We start from the raw sequence: 17,817 nt of genomic DNA on the forward strand, positions 1-17,817 counted from the left end.
ATGTAGAGTTCTACATTACCTGGTCCCCAGGATGGTGGTACAGTGGTGAAATGAAGCCAGATTCACTCACTATCTTAACATCGGATGCTCTTCCACCCCAGCCTTTGGACAAGAAGGTGATGCTGCCTGCAGGACTACACGCAATCAAATATTTTACCGTAGTCCACTTCTTATAGCTGGAGTAAGTGCAATAACACTATGTGTAATATGACAACCCTCGGGTACATAAGGTTCAGAGATAGGAAATGTTAGGATATTTATAGCATAGCATAGAGTACAGCACAGTGTTTTATTTGTATAGTATAGTATAGTGGATAGTGTACATAACCTTTATTTATGTAAACCAGCTCTTTTCCCTTCTTGTTTTTAGTAAAAAAAAATCCTAGCACCAGCAGAGCCCCCCCTCCCAAATGTTGTTGTATGGTACCTGTACTATATCAACGACAATAAAGACCATTCATTCATAAGATTTGGCCCTGTGGAAAAAACAAAGCATGGTTAGCATTCAGAAGTTACCTGGCCAAGTAATCATGAATTACATATTTGTTGGTGTCTTTACCTGGCTTTAAGCCCCTTTGGATGTACAATTCTGATTTCAAAAGGAAATTTGGCCTTTGTCGTTGGTGGTATGGTTTGTCTGATGCAATCCCTGTCAGGCCAGTGAATGAGGAAGGTGATCTTTGCATACAGAAGATTCAGCCAACGTTGGAGTGGCGGATGGTAGACTGTCGTTGGTCCAGTATTTGGCTCAGCAAAGCAATAGACGAATTCTGGCGTAGCTTGAGCAAACAGAGGAAAAGCTGGTCCTCGGTCGACAATCGAAAAACCTTAGGTGGTGATTTGATAAACTGAAGAAGGTAGAGATGTAGACAGTCAAACACTGCCCAGTCAAGCCCAGTCATGGCCCTGCATGCACTGTTGTTGCCTCGAACAGCATTCACAGACAATCGCTGCAATGCAGCATCACATTCTCTTCTGGCCTCATCTCTCTCTCTCCTGAGATTGGCTACCTCTATGGCAATAGCAACCTGCTCCCTGTGCGAAACTGGCCTGTTGCTCAGTGTACCGTCCTCAGTGAGAGGTTGTTCAGTAGGCTCAGTGAGAGGTTGTTCAGTAGGCTCAGTGAGAGGTTCTTCAGTGGGCTCAGTGAGAGGTTCTTCTTCTGAAGGTGACCTTTGTTTTCTTTTGGCTGACAGGACCTTCCCATCATCACCAGCCTCTCTCTTCCTGGCATTTTTGTAGCGCCGTAATTTAACTCTGCCTTGTGCCAATTGCTGCCGATGTGGAAAAATAGATGGGACATAATCCGGATGACTACAATCATTCGCATGGAATCCTGAAACCAGTAGAGTAAGTGTAAGCCAAATGCAGATACTCATTCAAAAGAACTTTATACAGCTTTGATTAAATGCACTCATCAAATGTAGTCATTAAGTATGCCAGCTGATACTTCACTCAATAGTCACCAATTCTAATTCTGGATTACAATTACCGTAATCACATTTCACAAGTAAATGATGTGTATTGCTGCAAAATGAACAATTACATGTATGGGTTAATTTAATCCATGATGATTCGATTCCCTATAGTTTTATTATCATGACATTAATGTCATGGTGATCCCAAGGACACCTCCACATGTGGCCATGTGGGGTTCTCTACCTCCTGCACCACACCCGCCCTTTACCATGACATTGGTAGAGCCGGCGTCTGATCGCAAGGTCAGCAGATCGGCAATTTCAACCCTACATGGCCACATGTCGAGGTGTCCTTGGGCAAGACACTAAACCACAAATTGCTCCCAATGAGCGGGCAGGGTAGCTTGCCGCCATTTATGTGTGAATGAGAGGCCATTGTAAACCTAGCTACAGGCTAAAGCTACAAGCTACAAGCTTTAACATTAAATTGGGATTTCCTTGGCTTTTCAGTTTGTTTTATATTCCCTATATATAAATATGTTATATATTTCCCTTTCAATGCAGCATCAACATTCACTACTTTGACTTTTAACATTATAACTGTTGACTTCTTTTAACATCATTAACTAACCTGTGATGAAGTGTTTGCCACAGACATACACGTATTGACTGGAAGGGTCCCACTGCTGACCACCTTCATCCTCTCTGCGGATGGCATATTCAATCTATAATATGACTATTAAAAACATAAATACATAGTGATGATACTGTATATGGTTGGTTTATTTATCAAAAATACTGCGGCTGAAAATTCAGTTCGATGAATTCATCGCGGATGAATACTTTTGTCAGACATAGCGTGACACTTCCTTTTGCGATAAAATCCGATCCTCTTTTTTTGTTCACCGGCACTTACAGCGTCCACGGGCAGAGCCACTTATTACACTGCCGGGCGGGACTCAGAGCGGACTTTTGGCGTCGTTTATTTATCGTTTTTATTTATACAATTTGTTTACAAGATGCCAGGATTTTCCGACAGAGATCGTGGTAGAGATCGAGGGTAAGTGTGGTGTTTTAAACATGTTTTTTGAACAAGTTATTTCCTCGTGTTTTCTCGTCAGAAATGGCTGACATGAAGCACAGTGTAACGGTAGTTAGCTAGCTAGCAATAGCGCTGTGTTGCTTCTCAGACGGTTACTTCCCTGCCTGCACAGTCACCGCTACTTATCTATTGTGTTCTTGGTTGTGTTCACAAACAACATTTATTCGGACCCTTCCACAGGGTAAGTGGACTAACATCGACCTCGTACAAGTCTGACTTTTAGGTATCATTGGTGACACATGCATTTATTTCCAGCTATGGCAGCGGACCACCGCGCTTCGGGGGTGGAAGTGGAGGCAGTCGAGGTGGAGGAGGGGGTAAATTTGGAAATCCCGGTGAACGACTGCGCAAAAAACACTGGAACCTTGATGAACTTCCCAAGTTCGAGAAGAACTTCTATCAAGAGCACCCCGATGTCCAGAGGAGATCTCCGGTAGGCACTCAGTCACGTGGGCAGTCCAGATGCTGTTGCATGGTGGACATGTTATGTAATGACAGGAATGTGTGGGCCCCTGCACGTGTTTCTTTGTTGCTCAATCGGCAATGGCTACTGGCAAAGTACCACATTTCAGTGACCACTGGATCTCATTTTCCATTTTCAGCAAGATGTTGAGCTATACAGGAGAAACAAAGTCATAACAGTGAAGGGGAGAGACTGTCCCAATCCAATGATGAAGTTTCAGGAGGCCAGTTTTCCATGTAAGCATACAATTAACCCTATGATCTTGAGTTCACATGAAGTTGTCTTCAATCGGTTGATTTTAAATGTGCATTGCTCCCTTCCCCACAGCCTATGTGATGGATGTCATCAACAAAGCTGGCTGGAGTGAACCAACACCCATCCAGGCCCAAGGGTGGCCACTGGCCCTGAGTGGCAAAGACATGGTTGGCATTGCACAGACAGGCTCTGGGAAAACACTTTCTGTAAGTGAATCAGTATCATTTCCTCCATCTATTGCTTTTGTCTATTTTTTCACAGACTTGACTGCTATACAATTGCTCAGCACAAAATGATGCTCATGTCTCATCCATCTTGAGTTTAAAAGTAATTTGTAATTTATTTTCTCTGCAGTATCTGTTACCTTCAATCGTGCACATCAACCACCAGCCATTCCTGGAACGTGGAGATGGGCCCATTGTAAGTACTGTTGACATCACGGTGTGCTTTATGCCAAATTTCCTGCCTGACTGTGACTGAGGTATTTGATTATGTTTCCTTCAGTGCTTGGTGCTGGCCCCGACCCGTGAGCTGGCTCAGCAGGTCCAGCAGGTGGCAGCAGAGTACGGCAGAGCTTCTCGCCTGAAGTCCACCTGCATCTATGGCGGAGCACCCAAGGGGCCACAGATTCGGGACCTGGAAAGGGGTAAGTTACACACCACTTCAGTGAGTCAGTCTTTTTGGCGGGGGGGAACATACTGCAGGTCTTTGGTGCTTAATGTGGTTGTCCTTTTTCACAGGTGTGGAGATTTGCATTGCCACTCCTGGCAGGCTCATCGACTTCCTGGAAGCGGGAAAGACCAACTTGCGTAGGTGTACTTACCTGGTGCTGGACGAGGCCGACAGAATGCTTGACATGGGCTTCGAGCCACAGATCCGTAAAATCGTCGACCAAATCAGAGTGAGTGTCCTTGAGGTTTAGATGGGCTTTTTAACCAATGTTAACCAATCCCCCCCACACACTTTGAATGCCTCTCGGATTTCTGTAATGCATTTCCCTCTTCTCTCCAGCCTGACCGGCAGACGCTGATGTGGAGTGCCACTTGGCCCAAAGAGGTGCGTCAGCTGGCTGAGGACTTCCTGAAGGAGTACGTCCAGATCAACGTTGGTGCCCTGCAGCTGAGTGCCAACCACAACATCCTGCAGATAGTGGATGTGTGCAATGATGGGGAGAAGGAAGACAAGTGAGTCCCGTCTGCATGGCTAACCTACAGTATCTGTTAGATATGTTTGAACATGAGCTTTCTGCCTGTAGTTCGTATCTTTATTCTAAAATTCACAGAAGCTATATTTATTTATTCTAGATGTATGGCACTTTACCTTCTGCCAGTCTAGTTTGAGGCTTATGGATGTGTAATTTGCATCTGGATTTTCTATTATAGACTCCTCCGCCTTCTTGAGGAGATCATGAGTGAGAAGGAGAACAAGACCATCATCTTTGTTGAGACCAAGAGGCGATGTGATGAGATCACCAGGAGGATGAGGAGGGATGGGTAAGTAGCATTTAGGTACACTCTCTTATATCTATCATTCAGTAGCATTTAGTTACTGTCATACCTATCATTCATGTTAGATTGATTGATGACATTTCCGCCCCCTACAGTTGGCCAGCAATGGGCATCCATGGAGACAAGAGTCAGCAGGAGAGAGACTGGGTGCTCAATGGTATGTTTGAGTCGCATAAGCTGGTATCTTACATAATCAAATGTCTGAGTGAACGCAAGCCTAATTCTCGTTTTTGTTTTTCAGAGTTCAAATACGGAAAGGCTCCGATCCTCATTGCTACAGACGTCGCCTCCAGGGGTTTAGGTTAGTTTCCTTCTGTATTCGGTCACTTTTACCAACTTCTATTTTCAAAGAAAGTGCATTTGCTTTCTTTAACTCTTCTACCTTTTTCTGAGTTCTCTCCCTGTACCTGAAGGAGCGTTCAGTGTGGCAGGGCCTTGGCATGACAAGCCCAGGTCTCCAGAGGGGGAAGGAGGATTCTTGGAGATGTCCTGACCTGAGGGGGTGGGGTCAACCAGTCACATACAGAGGTGACAGGCCCGAGTGCGGCATATCGCGCTGGCCTGCCTAAAACAAAAGGGGGACCGAGGGCTAGCCACAGTACCCCCACAAACACGCAACGGTTTGGACTGCTTCACACCCACGGTCTCGTCCCAGCTCAAATCAGGCTCCACGGTTTCCTTGTCTTGCATATCGATTTGGGCACTGTATTGCAAGTCATTGAGTTGCGGATGGTGCTTTTTATGTAGTGTAAAAGCATGAGTGGCGTAAAAACTTTGCAGTTTCCTAAACTGTGCGGAGAGCAGTTGTCCGATCTATTTCACATTCACCTCTGTACTGATATGGCTACTGGCGCTCTTGGGTGACAGTCGGACATGTTGGTTGGCCGGGGACAAAATCCAAGCTCACACTCCTCCCTCGCCTGCGTTTCAAAGTCATGTCGAGACCTGCCATCGAGAGACATTTGATCAAGTGAACACTGGTTCTGGGAATATCTTGCCATGACGAGACTGGGGGGAATACACTTTTTCTTTTTTTATGGGTCAGGGTAGTAACAAGGGCTCCAATTTTGCAGGCTCCCCAATTTGATTCTGGTCTATATGGTCTTGGCAAGACGCTGCAGTGTGGCCTTTATAGCGAGCTTCTTATGAGTGTGCATGATGAAAGGGCCTTGGTAATCTCCATAAGGTCCTAGTATCGGCACATGAGGAGGCAACAGTGCGCATAGCGGCCCTACTGTGTAGAAGCCCCGGAAGGTCACTTGACAATGTGTGGGGCGTTTGCTGCAATGGGAATGGACTAGTGAATGCATACTCCTTACTGGTAAGACTTTTGATCCATCCTTTTTTGAGGGGAGATTGTTGGCGTTAAAAGGGAGGGTTTTTGTTTTGTCGCTGGATTGGAAGCATATGGAGTGTGCATTGTTTCTCTCTTCCCACCGTAGTATCCCCACGGATAAGTATTTTTTCGGGAGTTGTCAGTCTAATGCTAAACTTTGCAGCCTGGTGGAATAACCAGCTACACCCAAGTTCCATGGCTGTAACTAACGTGGCTTTTTTTTGGTCTCGCTGTTGTGGTGGTGTGCATCTTTGTTGCGCCCTCTTCCTTTTTGCCACACTACAACACATCTTACAGATGTTGAGGACGTGAAATTTGTCATCAACTATGACTACCCCAACAACTCTGAGGACTATATCCACCGCATCGGCAGAACCGCCCGCAGCCAAAAGACCGGCACCGCCTACACCTTCTTCACCCCCAACAACATGAGGCAGGCCAGCGACCTTGTAGCCGTGCTCCGAGAGGCAAACCAGGCCATCAACCCCAAGCTCCTCCAGATGGCGGAAGACAGAGGAGGTAAATCTAATTGGTGAGATACAGGAACTGTGGTTCAGCTGCAGCCATTTTCTTTCCTTTTTTATGCTTTTGTTTGCTTTATTTTTTGGGGTTTGGACGTGGATGGGTTGGCACAGTCAAAAAGATGGTATCTCAGTTCATATACATGTTAAGTTTGTCTTGAAACCATCATATACCCTCAGCCATGTTTGTGTGTTTTTCCCCGTTGTCCATTTCATCTCATGAGCTTGCATGAAAGCCAGTGTGTCTAAAGCTCAGTTTGTTTCCTTCCAGGTCGTTCAAGGGGAGGCAGAGGTGGCGGGTTTAGGGACGACCGGCGGGATAGGTACTCCACCGGGGGCAGACGTGACTTCGGTAGCTTTAGGGACAGGGATAACGATAGAGGTTTCGACAGTGGACCAAAGAAGGTCTTTGGCACAAATTCGCAGAACGGAGGCTATGGGGCAAGCAGCTACGACAAAAGTGGCAATGGTTTTGGCAGAGGTGGAGGTGGCTATGGAAGCAATGGACAGTCCAACTATGGCTCCAACCAGGCTGGGGCTTTTGGAGCCCAGAACTTCCAGGCCCAGCCGTTTGGTGCCACCCAAGGAGGCGCACAGAACGGCATGAGCCATCCACAGTTCCCATTCAACCCCCAGCAACAGGCACCGCAGCCACCGCCTCCTATGGTGCCCTACCCCATGCCCCCTCAATTCCCTCAGTAAACACGCACATGAAAGTGAAGTAACTTATTGGTTTTTCTGGCCTGTTTTAAGTCTATACCCTTCAATTGTTTTTTTGTTCTTTTTTTGTTCTTTGAGTAACCCTTTGTTTCACGGGTTAAACCGATTTGAACCTCTATCGAGTCCTTGTTGGGAGGAGGGGGGGTCTGCAGTGCAGCGATACTGAAGGCGCACATTTCTCTTGCTTTCTTTTACTATTTAATTTGTTACATTCCTCAGTAATGTTAGTCTTGTTATTTTGTACTAGTAATTTGCAAATGTATTGGTTTTCCACCTGTACTGTTTAAAGTGAACATGTTATAAGATCTGAACTGGGAGGCACTGCATGGCCTTTCAAATAAAACTCAAAAAAATCTTTCTCCAAGTATTCTTGTTTACCGCATGTCTAAATGTTGAGCATGGTTGCTGTTGCACCATACTTTCTCTCAACAATTGGGAGATGGGTAAAAGTATAGTTGTCAGCAGTAGAAATGTAAAAATTACTTTTGACCTAAAGCCATACTGACCTCAGTGATTTTAGATTTTGCACCCATAGTAACCCATTTATGTCAAAATTAAACTCTGGTATACCAGAGGATAATGCCAGCTATGTATTTCCAGGATTGTTGCCAGTACTTCAACACCATGTCTTGTCTGATTGATCTACCAAGTATTGTGCCTTGAGGTCATACTCTGCAAACTGATTTAAATATGTAATGTTAGTCCTTAAATCCAGGTCTAGTCCCAAAAAATGTCAACGCCCCATTTCTCAACATGATACCGTAATAAATATTGGTGAGTCTGCCATGTGTCTGAAAAGGGTATTAAGGTTATACTTGGTAATACTGCGTGCTAGAAGCATACATGCGAGTGTCCACATGAACTCAACTCATGAATTACTTACAATTCCCCGTCTTACCAGCAGATGGCAGCTGCCCTCCAGTTCACGATGCTGACCAGCCCTTAGCTAGCTCTCGATACGAGCTAGACTTGATGGTTTCATTACTGCTCCCTTGTGGACTGTGAGTCCGAGTTATGTGGGAGCCATAGAGATGGTCTGAGGCTCTCTGAGCTCCCATGAAGGCAGTAAAATCAAAAATCTGTGGGGGTCGCTAATAATACATTACCACAACTATTATTTGATCAAAATGTCAATGTAATGAATATTATTTAATTTATATTATAAATATTGTAAAATAAACACGTTTTCCAAAAGAACTACGCGCACCATTAATCTCCTGTGAATGACAGTATGCCTTTGACTGCCTGCACTTCACCACCAAGACACCATGGGGCGCAGTAGAATATTGTGCAACAGCAAAAGGTTGATTAATCAGCTGTGCGGTAAACCGTTGGAACACACAGTGCACAGCTGATTAATCAATTAAACCAATAGAGTGAGACACCAGTTGCCTTTCAGGAAGTAGTGAGATCGTGCACCTAGCCTATTATTGAGAAGCAAACATTCATTCATTAGCTATACAGGAGTATATACATACAGTAGCTACCATGCCGCCCAAAAAAAGGCCACTGCTGCCGACCGGGTCATCAAGCCTAGAAAATTTCGGCTTTTTATCAAAGAAACCTGCTATGACACCTAACGTTAGCCCTGCTGCTACTACTGTTACTGCTACTACTGCTGCTACTACTGAGGACTCTGCTACCTACTGAAAACAGACCACTTTGGTCTATCTTGTCTCCGTAAAGGTAAGGTGGCTTTTACTTTTTACTAACCTAATGTATTTTTCGCTCTTCTGTATAGCAAAAATAACACAATTATTGGCCGAGATACATGTGTGACTATCGCTTTTATAGCTGTTGTTTCATGTGGGGCTGTTGATGTGGTGAAATGAGTAGCCTGCAGCTGTAGCGTCAGGATATGTTGGGATTTGAGGATGAGGATGATGTTTCGGTACCGGTACCGTTTTTAAAGTATCGATTTGTCACCGGTATCGAATAAAACCCAAACTGTACCCAACCCTAACTATATGTTTACATGCCAACTAATTAGCTAATTCATTTCTTTCATTTAGAGCTGAGGGGAGCAACAGAGAGACAGACAACAGGACAGCAACAGAGAGACAGACAACAGGACAGTAACAGAGAGACAACGGGAGAGGAGAGCAATAGAGACAGAACTGAATGCACTGAACTTTTTTTTATTCTTTGCATTATTAACACTGTTGTGTTATTGTGTTATTAAAGTGTTTAAGTGTTTTATGGTAAAGCATTATGAGTGGTGTGTGTGTGCAGGGTGCTCGTGAGTTGTATATTTTGGGGAGGGGGGAGGCTTGTGTATGGGGGCGGGGGGTCCTCACACAAAGGAGTAGCCTAGGGCCACTGACCACCTTAATCCGCTACTGCCTATAGCTAATTAAAACTTGTAAGTCCCATCGCTGTGTGGGCATGATTCGCGCGTGCATGAGAACATTTCGCACTGTTATTTTGGAGACCCCCACAGAGTTCAGCTTATAACTCGAACCCTGACTGTGACTCATGGTTTCCTTCTCTGTGAAACAGTAACCTATATTTAAAACTTTGGAGTTGCCAACTGCCAGATGTTTTAAAACACCTAGTTCTGTAAATGTTTTGACCTTTGCTCAGCAGTGGTCACTAGTACAGGGCTTCCCACTCACGCTTCTGGCCAAGTAATTCGACAAAACACCGATAGCAACAGAGGTGAGTAGTATGGAGTTATATCGATGTCACAAATACGCAGACTTGTATATTGACAGTTGTCGGTGCAAAACAGATTTGCAGACTTGCATCTTCAGAGTTGTAGTTGCAAAAAAGATTTGTAGACTTGCATATTCAGAGTTGAAGTTGCAAAAAAGATTTGCAAACTTGTACATGTTTACAACTGAGTATGGGCACACACAGATTGTTGACGCGAATGTCACGCTGTATGTAAGTATTGATGTCATAAATACGCAGACTTGTATATTGACAGTAACGGTGCAAAACAGATTTGCAGACTTGCATATTCAGAGTTGTAGTTGCAAAAAAAGACTACGAATCCCAAGTACAAGCTTACAACTTTTTGACACTATCTCACGTCTTGGCTCAAAAAGAGTTGCAGACTTGCAAAGGTGGGAGGGCGTTCACCTGGGCTACATCTCCACAGCCAATCCCATGCTACATCTCCACTGCCAATCAACTTTTTGACACTATCTCACGTCTTGTCTCAAAAAGAGTTGCAGACTTGCAAAGGTGGGAGAGCGTTCACCTGGGCTACAGCCAATCAACTTTTTGACACTATCTCACGTCTTGGCTCAAAAAGAGTTGCAGACTTGCAAAGGTGGGAGGGCGTTCAATCTCCACAGCCAATCCGATGCTACATCTCCACAGCCAATCCTATGCTGGCTTGTTCTATCAATTGCAATCAACGCTCTCCATTCAAACTAAGAAGAAGAAGGAGAAGAGGAAGAAGAAGAGGAAGAGGTAGGAGGAGGGGAAGAAGAAGAAAGTTTAACATTGACGATGGAAGCTTCTGGCCACGCTCGTCGACCTCAAGTGAGTGATAGAAATTGTGTGATATTACGAGTACATCTAGCTAATGTTAGCCTACTATATTATGATGCGTGTATCCATATCAATACCTATAATCAGTGGCGCCGGCAGGATTCGATTTCATAGTACGCACAGAAACGTAAAAAACTTCGCAGAAATAGCGCAGACTAGCCTACAAGTTGGATGATTGTATCACCTATTCATAGTTTTCAGTCACGTGACTGGCGCAGAGCCCTGGCGGCCAAAACATAGTGGAAACTCCGTAGAACTGCAGCACTGACCTGTCATTAACCACCTGTTTCAAGCAACAATTATTTAGATCACCTCTCAAAAGAAGAAAAACAAAGATATGTGAACAAACTACACATTTTGGGCACTTGCGATCCATATAGAGAACCCGCCGCAGTATTTCAATCAGTAAAAACAGCGAAGTCGCTGCCAGAGCTGCAGTTCGGTGATGTCTACATATATCTTGTGGAGAATCCTTCCCCTCACACTGCCGCCAGGATGAAAGCGTCCAAAAGTACAGACAGTTATCTGTTAGATCTGGATGGGTCAATAATGCTAATGTTAGCTAGCTAGCTAAAGGACCTACACAACCAACTCCAAGCTGGTAGCGTCCACAACAACAAACCATGTCAGAACGATTATGCAAAGATAATGACTAAAAATTGAATAACTAGGCTAGTCAAAGTCAACTTTATTGTCAATCCAATATATGTACAGACATGGATTATATGTACAGACACAAGATTAGAAAATAACTATATATACAAAAAATACTAGATAAAAGATTTGAAATGTGCGGTACAATGTACAGGGGTGGAATACAATATGAACAATGACAATAGTGCAATAGTGATAATTGGCTCAGTATAATCGAGTAAAGTGGCTAAGTAAATAATTAAAATCATCAGTGTTTACTTGAGCTTAATCTTCTCCTCTGAGTTTTTCTTTTTCTGACGGAATTCTGTGGAAGCCCAACCCAGGGTCGTCTCCTCGTCGGTTAGTGCACCCGATTGCACAGCAACTATCCAGCCTTTTGTCAAACAACTAATTACTTGGTAAAAACCTGATAAAATAACTGGCAGGCAGCGGAAGAAAGATTTGTTTTCAGTCACAGTATCCTGGGTGGAAGTGATAGAATCAATCACACTGTCACACAGCTACTACCTTCTTTGAAAGAAAACCATTTATTGCTTTGAGTGAAAAGTACATAGTTACAAGTGCAGAAGGTTACAACAACTATATTCAGACAACAACATTCATAGAACATTGAACAATGAACACCTAGTCTCTTTGTAGGGATTTGTCTGAACTCAACTATCTATCTTGATACTACTGTAGTAACACAGTAGTAGCACAACTAGCAGACTAGGATTAGCACATTAATACCCCAATCCCTCTACCTCCTCCTCCTCTTAGATGGTTGAGGGGTGAATTCTTGTGTTTTATGTACGTAGGATTATTCATTTGAATCACAAAGGGGGCGGCCGATGAATCACTGTGATGTTCTTCTAACAGATATAATAATACATACCCCTATAATACATTATGGAACATACATTATACTATTATTACTAGTGGTGGGGGCCCAGAAAGACTTTGACACGTAAGGCACAATTCTCTGATGGATGTAAATAATAGATAGAGCACATAGGCGCTCTGGTGGTGGTGTGTGTGTGCAGTGGTGGACTCAGGCTGTTGTTATCAGTTACAGGTGGGCGTTCCCCTTATGCCGTGACGACCTCGAAACACAGATGAAAACAGCCCAGGTGACAGCGCATGCACACCTAACACATGGGGAAAACAAAGGGCCTATTTGGTGACACTGTGACAGCGCACCAATACATAGGCTAGCACCGAAATGAGTGTTTTGCACTCACTTTAGGCCTACAACACACACAGCAGCATACACGTTTCAACGACCAGATATGTGACAATATAGGCTAGCCCAGACAGAAGCCGCTGCACCACTTAACAATAAAAGCAAGACCAAACCAAACCGACTGGCAATAAAATCATAAAATGTTCCTACCTATTTGAAGTGAAGTCTGCGCCTCCCCGTTGCATCAAACTCCAGCAGAATGGCCTCCGCATCAATAGGAATATCATGATGTATATTCATAAGGGCAAGTCCACTCAGTCTCTTGTCTGTCATGCTGTTCCGGAGATATGTCTTCAAGCGACGTAAACAGCTGAATGAACGCTCCGCACTGTCTGGCAGTGGACACGGGCATTGTTAGGAGAACCTTCATGACAGTATGCAGGTTGGGGTAGAAGTCTGCGGTTAGTCTCAGAACTTGGAGGATGTCACTGGTGACAGGTGTATCATGCGGCCTGTTGCGCTCCCTCCACAGATTAAGCTCCATATCTGCAGTGTCAACACTGGGCATCAGCGCACCATACTCCTCCTTGATCTCCCTCCATAAACTGTCCGTCAACAGTGGCAATTTGTCTCACAGAACCATAAAAGAGAGGTTCTGCTTTTGAGCGACATGGGGGGAAGGGGCTCCTGACTGGGAGAAAGTGTTGTGGTTCAAACCGCCTGTAGATTGCTTATTTTTACCTATGTACTAACAACCATTTTGTATCTGCTGTTATGATACTCTATTTTCCTATACTCATTTTATACTATCATAACTAATGATTAATGATAAGTCTATTCTTCTATACTGTATTTTAACTTGTTAATCGAATCCCAAGTCATGGGAGTCTGTGGGCCTGGCAACAGTGATGTTTACACAAGCGATCCTGATAAGGACATAGGACCTACAGACCTGGTCAGGAGGGAATGTGTTTGAAGATTAAATAACTGGCCAATTAGTGCTTTAGAACGCACGTAGAATACACCCCAAATAACTATCAAAATATCTGTGCATCCTAAAAACATAACTGTGTGCATATGCTTACTGGTTCCTTAAAAAACATTAGAATGTGTGTGTATCTAACGTCGCGCAAGACTAGGCTGCTCAGGATACCGTTGCCAACAGAGTGTCCGAACACTCTCACCATGACAAACGACCGGGGGGTCAGAAGAAGAAGATAACACACTCGCACGGACACCGAAAGAAGTCGAAAGCCACATACCGATATAAAACAGACGCTTACCATAAAACCTACCAGAGGGACAGCCCATCCCTAAATGTTAAGGAAAATGTATAAAGACTATGCACCAAGGCGAAACGGGGCTCTTGTCCGGTGAAGCTTCTGCAGTTAACCAGCTGATCCTGGCCTGCGGAGGTGAAGCTAGATAAGACCCCTTTCCATGGAATGAAATGCTATTGTTTGCTGATGCTATTGTTTGCTGATGTGCTCGAATAAATATTCTCTTAAAGAACAGTTCAGTAGTGGTGCCGAATATTTGATTGGATCATTTTATCTTAGAAGTTATATCAAGGACGTCTCGTTGAGATTAAACGAACTCGCTTGTAAGTGACGACTCAATTAAATCAATTCTGGAGAAGTTGATCGCCTTACACTAGCCCTGATACGGTCATAATCATAAATATGGTCACGCTGATCATTAGCCTAATTAATAGGCCTAATAGGGCTAGCATTAACGTTTTAAGAAACGTGTGTTCTGTAGCGATTTACACACAATCAGCAGGCAACGGATCTTAGTTAGAAGTATATTGTGAGAGAAATCTATGTGCCGCACAGCCGGTGTTACTCCCGAAACACAGATCTAGGGTCAGATCACCATACACCCCCCACCCCTCCCCAACTTCACCTGATCATCGGTTAGGGGAAACTTCTACCTACTCCTCAAAAAGAAGACTGTCCGTTCTTCAGATCAATGATTCCACACCCGACGGGACCCTTAAATCCCACGATCCCACGACACACACACACACACACACACACACACACACACACACACACACACACACACACATATTAATGTTAGTGTTTCCTGGGGGAGGCTTCCTGTACTGACTACTGACTGTGTTTGCTTGTCATCTGTACTATACTATATGGAGCAACACCGCCCTCTGCTGGTGACAGAATAGATGTACTGTACCGCACAGTATTCTCTATTTGAGTAACAGGTGGGCTCTGCAAGTACAGCAGTGGCGGCTGGCCGATAGAGGGCGCTGGGGCGCCGCCCCCACCTTCACTTCCTAGTTCCCCACCTTCACTTCCTAGTTGCAATTTGTAAAAGTTTTTAAAAAAAATAAACATTGTTTATTCACAAAATGCGCCTGATATTTCTGTCGGCGCCTATCAGCATTAATTTAAAATCCTCCAATACAATAAACATTTTATCTGTGTGTGTGTGTAAAATTCACTGTTAAAATACATAGGGGGAGGAGTCGGGGCGCCGGTCAATGCATGTCTATGCCAGGCCGAATACTTTTCGCTTACACGTGAGCTGTAGCAGCGCTCCAATTGGCTGTGTCTATTTCGCGGCCGGGGCGCAAAAAGTTGCGTCCTGAATATCCAGTTGTATTGCAGACAATGCATTATGCTGAGGACTTCCGACTTCCGGTTTTCCGGACTTCCGGGCTTCCGGAGTATTTTAAATGAACATTCGTAATGTCTGTCTCTGATGTTCATGGTCAATTAAATCTGCCTATTTTGTGCAACTAATAATGCGGAGGTACGGGTAAACACGGCTCATGTTGGTGTCCTCAAAGGTAAGAGTTGGTTTTCTTTAACTCAACTGATAGCATTACCTTGCTGTTGTTGTTTACCGAATGCTCCATCTGACTGTCACACTGTGATTGTACTTGTGTAAACAGTAACACAGACGGGGTGAATTTCATGAATGAAAGTGAAAGTTCTGTCACAAAACGCCGTTACGTATCCTCACACATGTTTAAGTGGGTATTGCGTGGGTAAAGTGAAATTACGTCTTTGTTTTGAGAGCCAGTGTGCGTTTTATGCAAAAACGCGCGCGCGCGAAAGAGGACCCCCCCGCCACTAATGTGAAAAATCCTGGAGGAAACACTGCTGTGCCCCACCCAACATTTTTAGCACCAGCCGCCACTGAAGTACAGCATACACCAGCTGACCACAAACAGAAGATGGGGATAATCAGACCAACCCAAGAACGGAGATTCTTCTGATCTATTGTACCTATGCTCTTTCTGAAGCCTTTTAAGCTAACACTTTATGTGCCATGATGCCAAAGTAAAAGGAGGATAATGGGAAGTTGAGGCTAATACAACATCTGGGCGGGTGTGGCTCAGGAGGTAGAGCCAGCGTCTAATGATTGTAAGGTCTGCGGTTCGATCTCCGGCTGGCCATGTGTCAAAGTGTCCGTGGGCAAGACAGTGAACCCCCAAATTGCTCCCGATGAGCGGGCCGGTGCCTTGCACGGTAGCTTGCCGCCATTGGTGTGTGAATGTGTGTGTGAATATGTGTGTGAATGGCTGAATGAGAGGCCAATTTGTGAAGCGCTTTGGAATAAGGCGCAATATATAATATGATATAAGTGCAGTCCATTTACATCAGCAAAGGTAATACGTGTTGCCATAGAAACCCCATATGACAGGAGGATGGAATCCGAATAAATCAATATCCCTGATCTAAATTGATTAACTGCACTATTTTAAGGAATGCAACAGGAGTAATCATCTGAAGCATAATTGAATGGAAATGCCAAGGGAGAAAGATGGTGTGTGTTTTGTGTTTTGTTATTTTACATGAAGCCTATATAGGCTTGTATATTTCACTGAAAAGCTTCTTATTGGGGGATGGTCAGTCATATTTCATGTTGGTGTTGGGGTTTCATGAAACATAGTTGTTAAGTTGAGTTTTTATAACAAAATCAAATGATTGTGTTGTTAATTTCTCTTGTTGGTTATGAATCAAAGAACAATTCTGAGTTCATGACTCTTTATTTAAAGTACAAAAGTATACAGATATCAAGCTGGATTCTGGTCTGGTCTGGGAGAGAGAGAGAGAGAGAGAGAGAGAGAGAGAGAGAGAGAGAGAGAGAGAGAGAGAGAGAGAGGAGAGAGAGAGAGAGAGAGAGAGAGAGAGAGAGAGAGAGAGAGGAGAGAGAGAGAGAGAGAGAGAGAGAGAGAGGAGAGAGAGAGAGAGAGAGAGAGAGAGAGAGAGAGAGAGAGAGAGGAGAGAGAGAGAGAGAGAGAGAGAGAGAGGAAGAGAGAGAGAGAGAGAGAGAGAGAGAGAGAGAGAGAGAGAGAGAGGAGCTGTGCTGGAATCCGAGAGAAGAGAGAGAGAGAGAGACAGAGAGGTGCTGGAACAGAGGAGAGAGAGAGAGAAGAGAGAGCCCCCCCCTTGGGCCCACACCCTTATTTATAATCAATAGTATGTAAATACAGTCACAGACAATGGCCTATCACCTTCACTGTAGAGATGGTCAAGGTGTGAAAAAAGGGGAAGAGGCCAGGAGGTACATTTTAGGGTCCTCCATTTTGTGAATGACCATTTCCAACAAAGGGTCGTAAAACCCCCATTTTCAGTAGGACAGGCCCATACCATACCATGCATGTGTGTGTGTAATTAAGTAAAAATATACTACATATTCCCCCCTCGGAACACCCAGAGGGTATCTTTGCATAACCACCACATCACTTCTCACGATATAGAAATAAACAAACAATACACAAATAATCACATTCAGTTATCATAACACATAATTCCATAACAGATATCGCACTGCTGGAGATCCACACCACACGTTCTTAAAAGAAATAAAGCTTTATTGTACTTAAAACAATATTTCGTATGTGTTTTTTGCGAGAGTTCTTTACATCAAATTATATACATCATGTCAGCTGTGTGCCAATCAATCAGGGGGGTGGCACCTGGGGTGGCCAATCAGATTTCAGGGTGGCACGTGCTACGCCAGGCCACCCCCTCGACACGCCCTGGGTACACACACACACACACACACACACACGCACACGCACACACACACCACTCCCCCTAAAGGTGCAGTACATAGTTCCCGCCCACAAGCAACAAACACTTCTAGAGAAACGAAACTTATCTGATACTCTGCTGCTCTGTCTGGTAGTGTGTGAAGCAAAC

General features: G+C 44.3%; 1 protein-coding gene across 2 annotated transcripts; it reads left to right on the forward strand.

The window, feature by feature from the left end:
- Positions 1-2,437: 2,437 nt before the first annotated feature.
- Positions 2,438-7,318, forward strand: LOC308171744 (putative ATP-dependent RNA helicase DDX5; the record flags this gene model as incomplete). 2 transcript variants are annotated; one of them, XM_080546615.1, is made up of 13 exons in its annotated part: positions 2,438-2,478; positions 2,776-2,953; positions 3,123-3,219; positions 3,311-3,444; positions 3,593-3,658; positions 3,743-3,884; positions 3,979-4,139; positions 4,250-4,422; positions 4,621-4,731; positions 4,842-4,903; positions 4,988-5,047; positions 6,380-6,601; positions 6,875-7,318. In XM_080546615.1, 13 exons carry the CDS (start codon positions 2,438-2,440, stop codon positions 7,303-7,305), a joined length of 1,878 nt encoding a protein of 625 aa, XP_080402741.1. In that variant the 3' UTR covers positions 7,306-7,318. The 2 variants fall into 2 exon arrangements, with proteins under 2 accessions (XP_080402741.1, XP_080402742.1); XM_080546616.1 differs by having other exon boundaries at positions 6,380-6,614; positions 6,875-6,997.
- Positions 7,319-17,817: the final 10,499 nt, after the last annotated feature.

This window comes from Nansenia antarctica (assembly GCF_963989245.1).
Source record: "Nansenia antarctica genome assembly, chromosome: 16".
Classification (NCBI taxonomy): Eukaryota; Metazoa; Chordata; class Actinopteri; order Argentiniformes; family Microstomatidae; genus Nansenia; species Nansenia antarctica.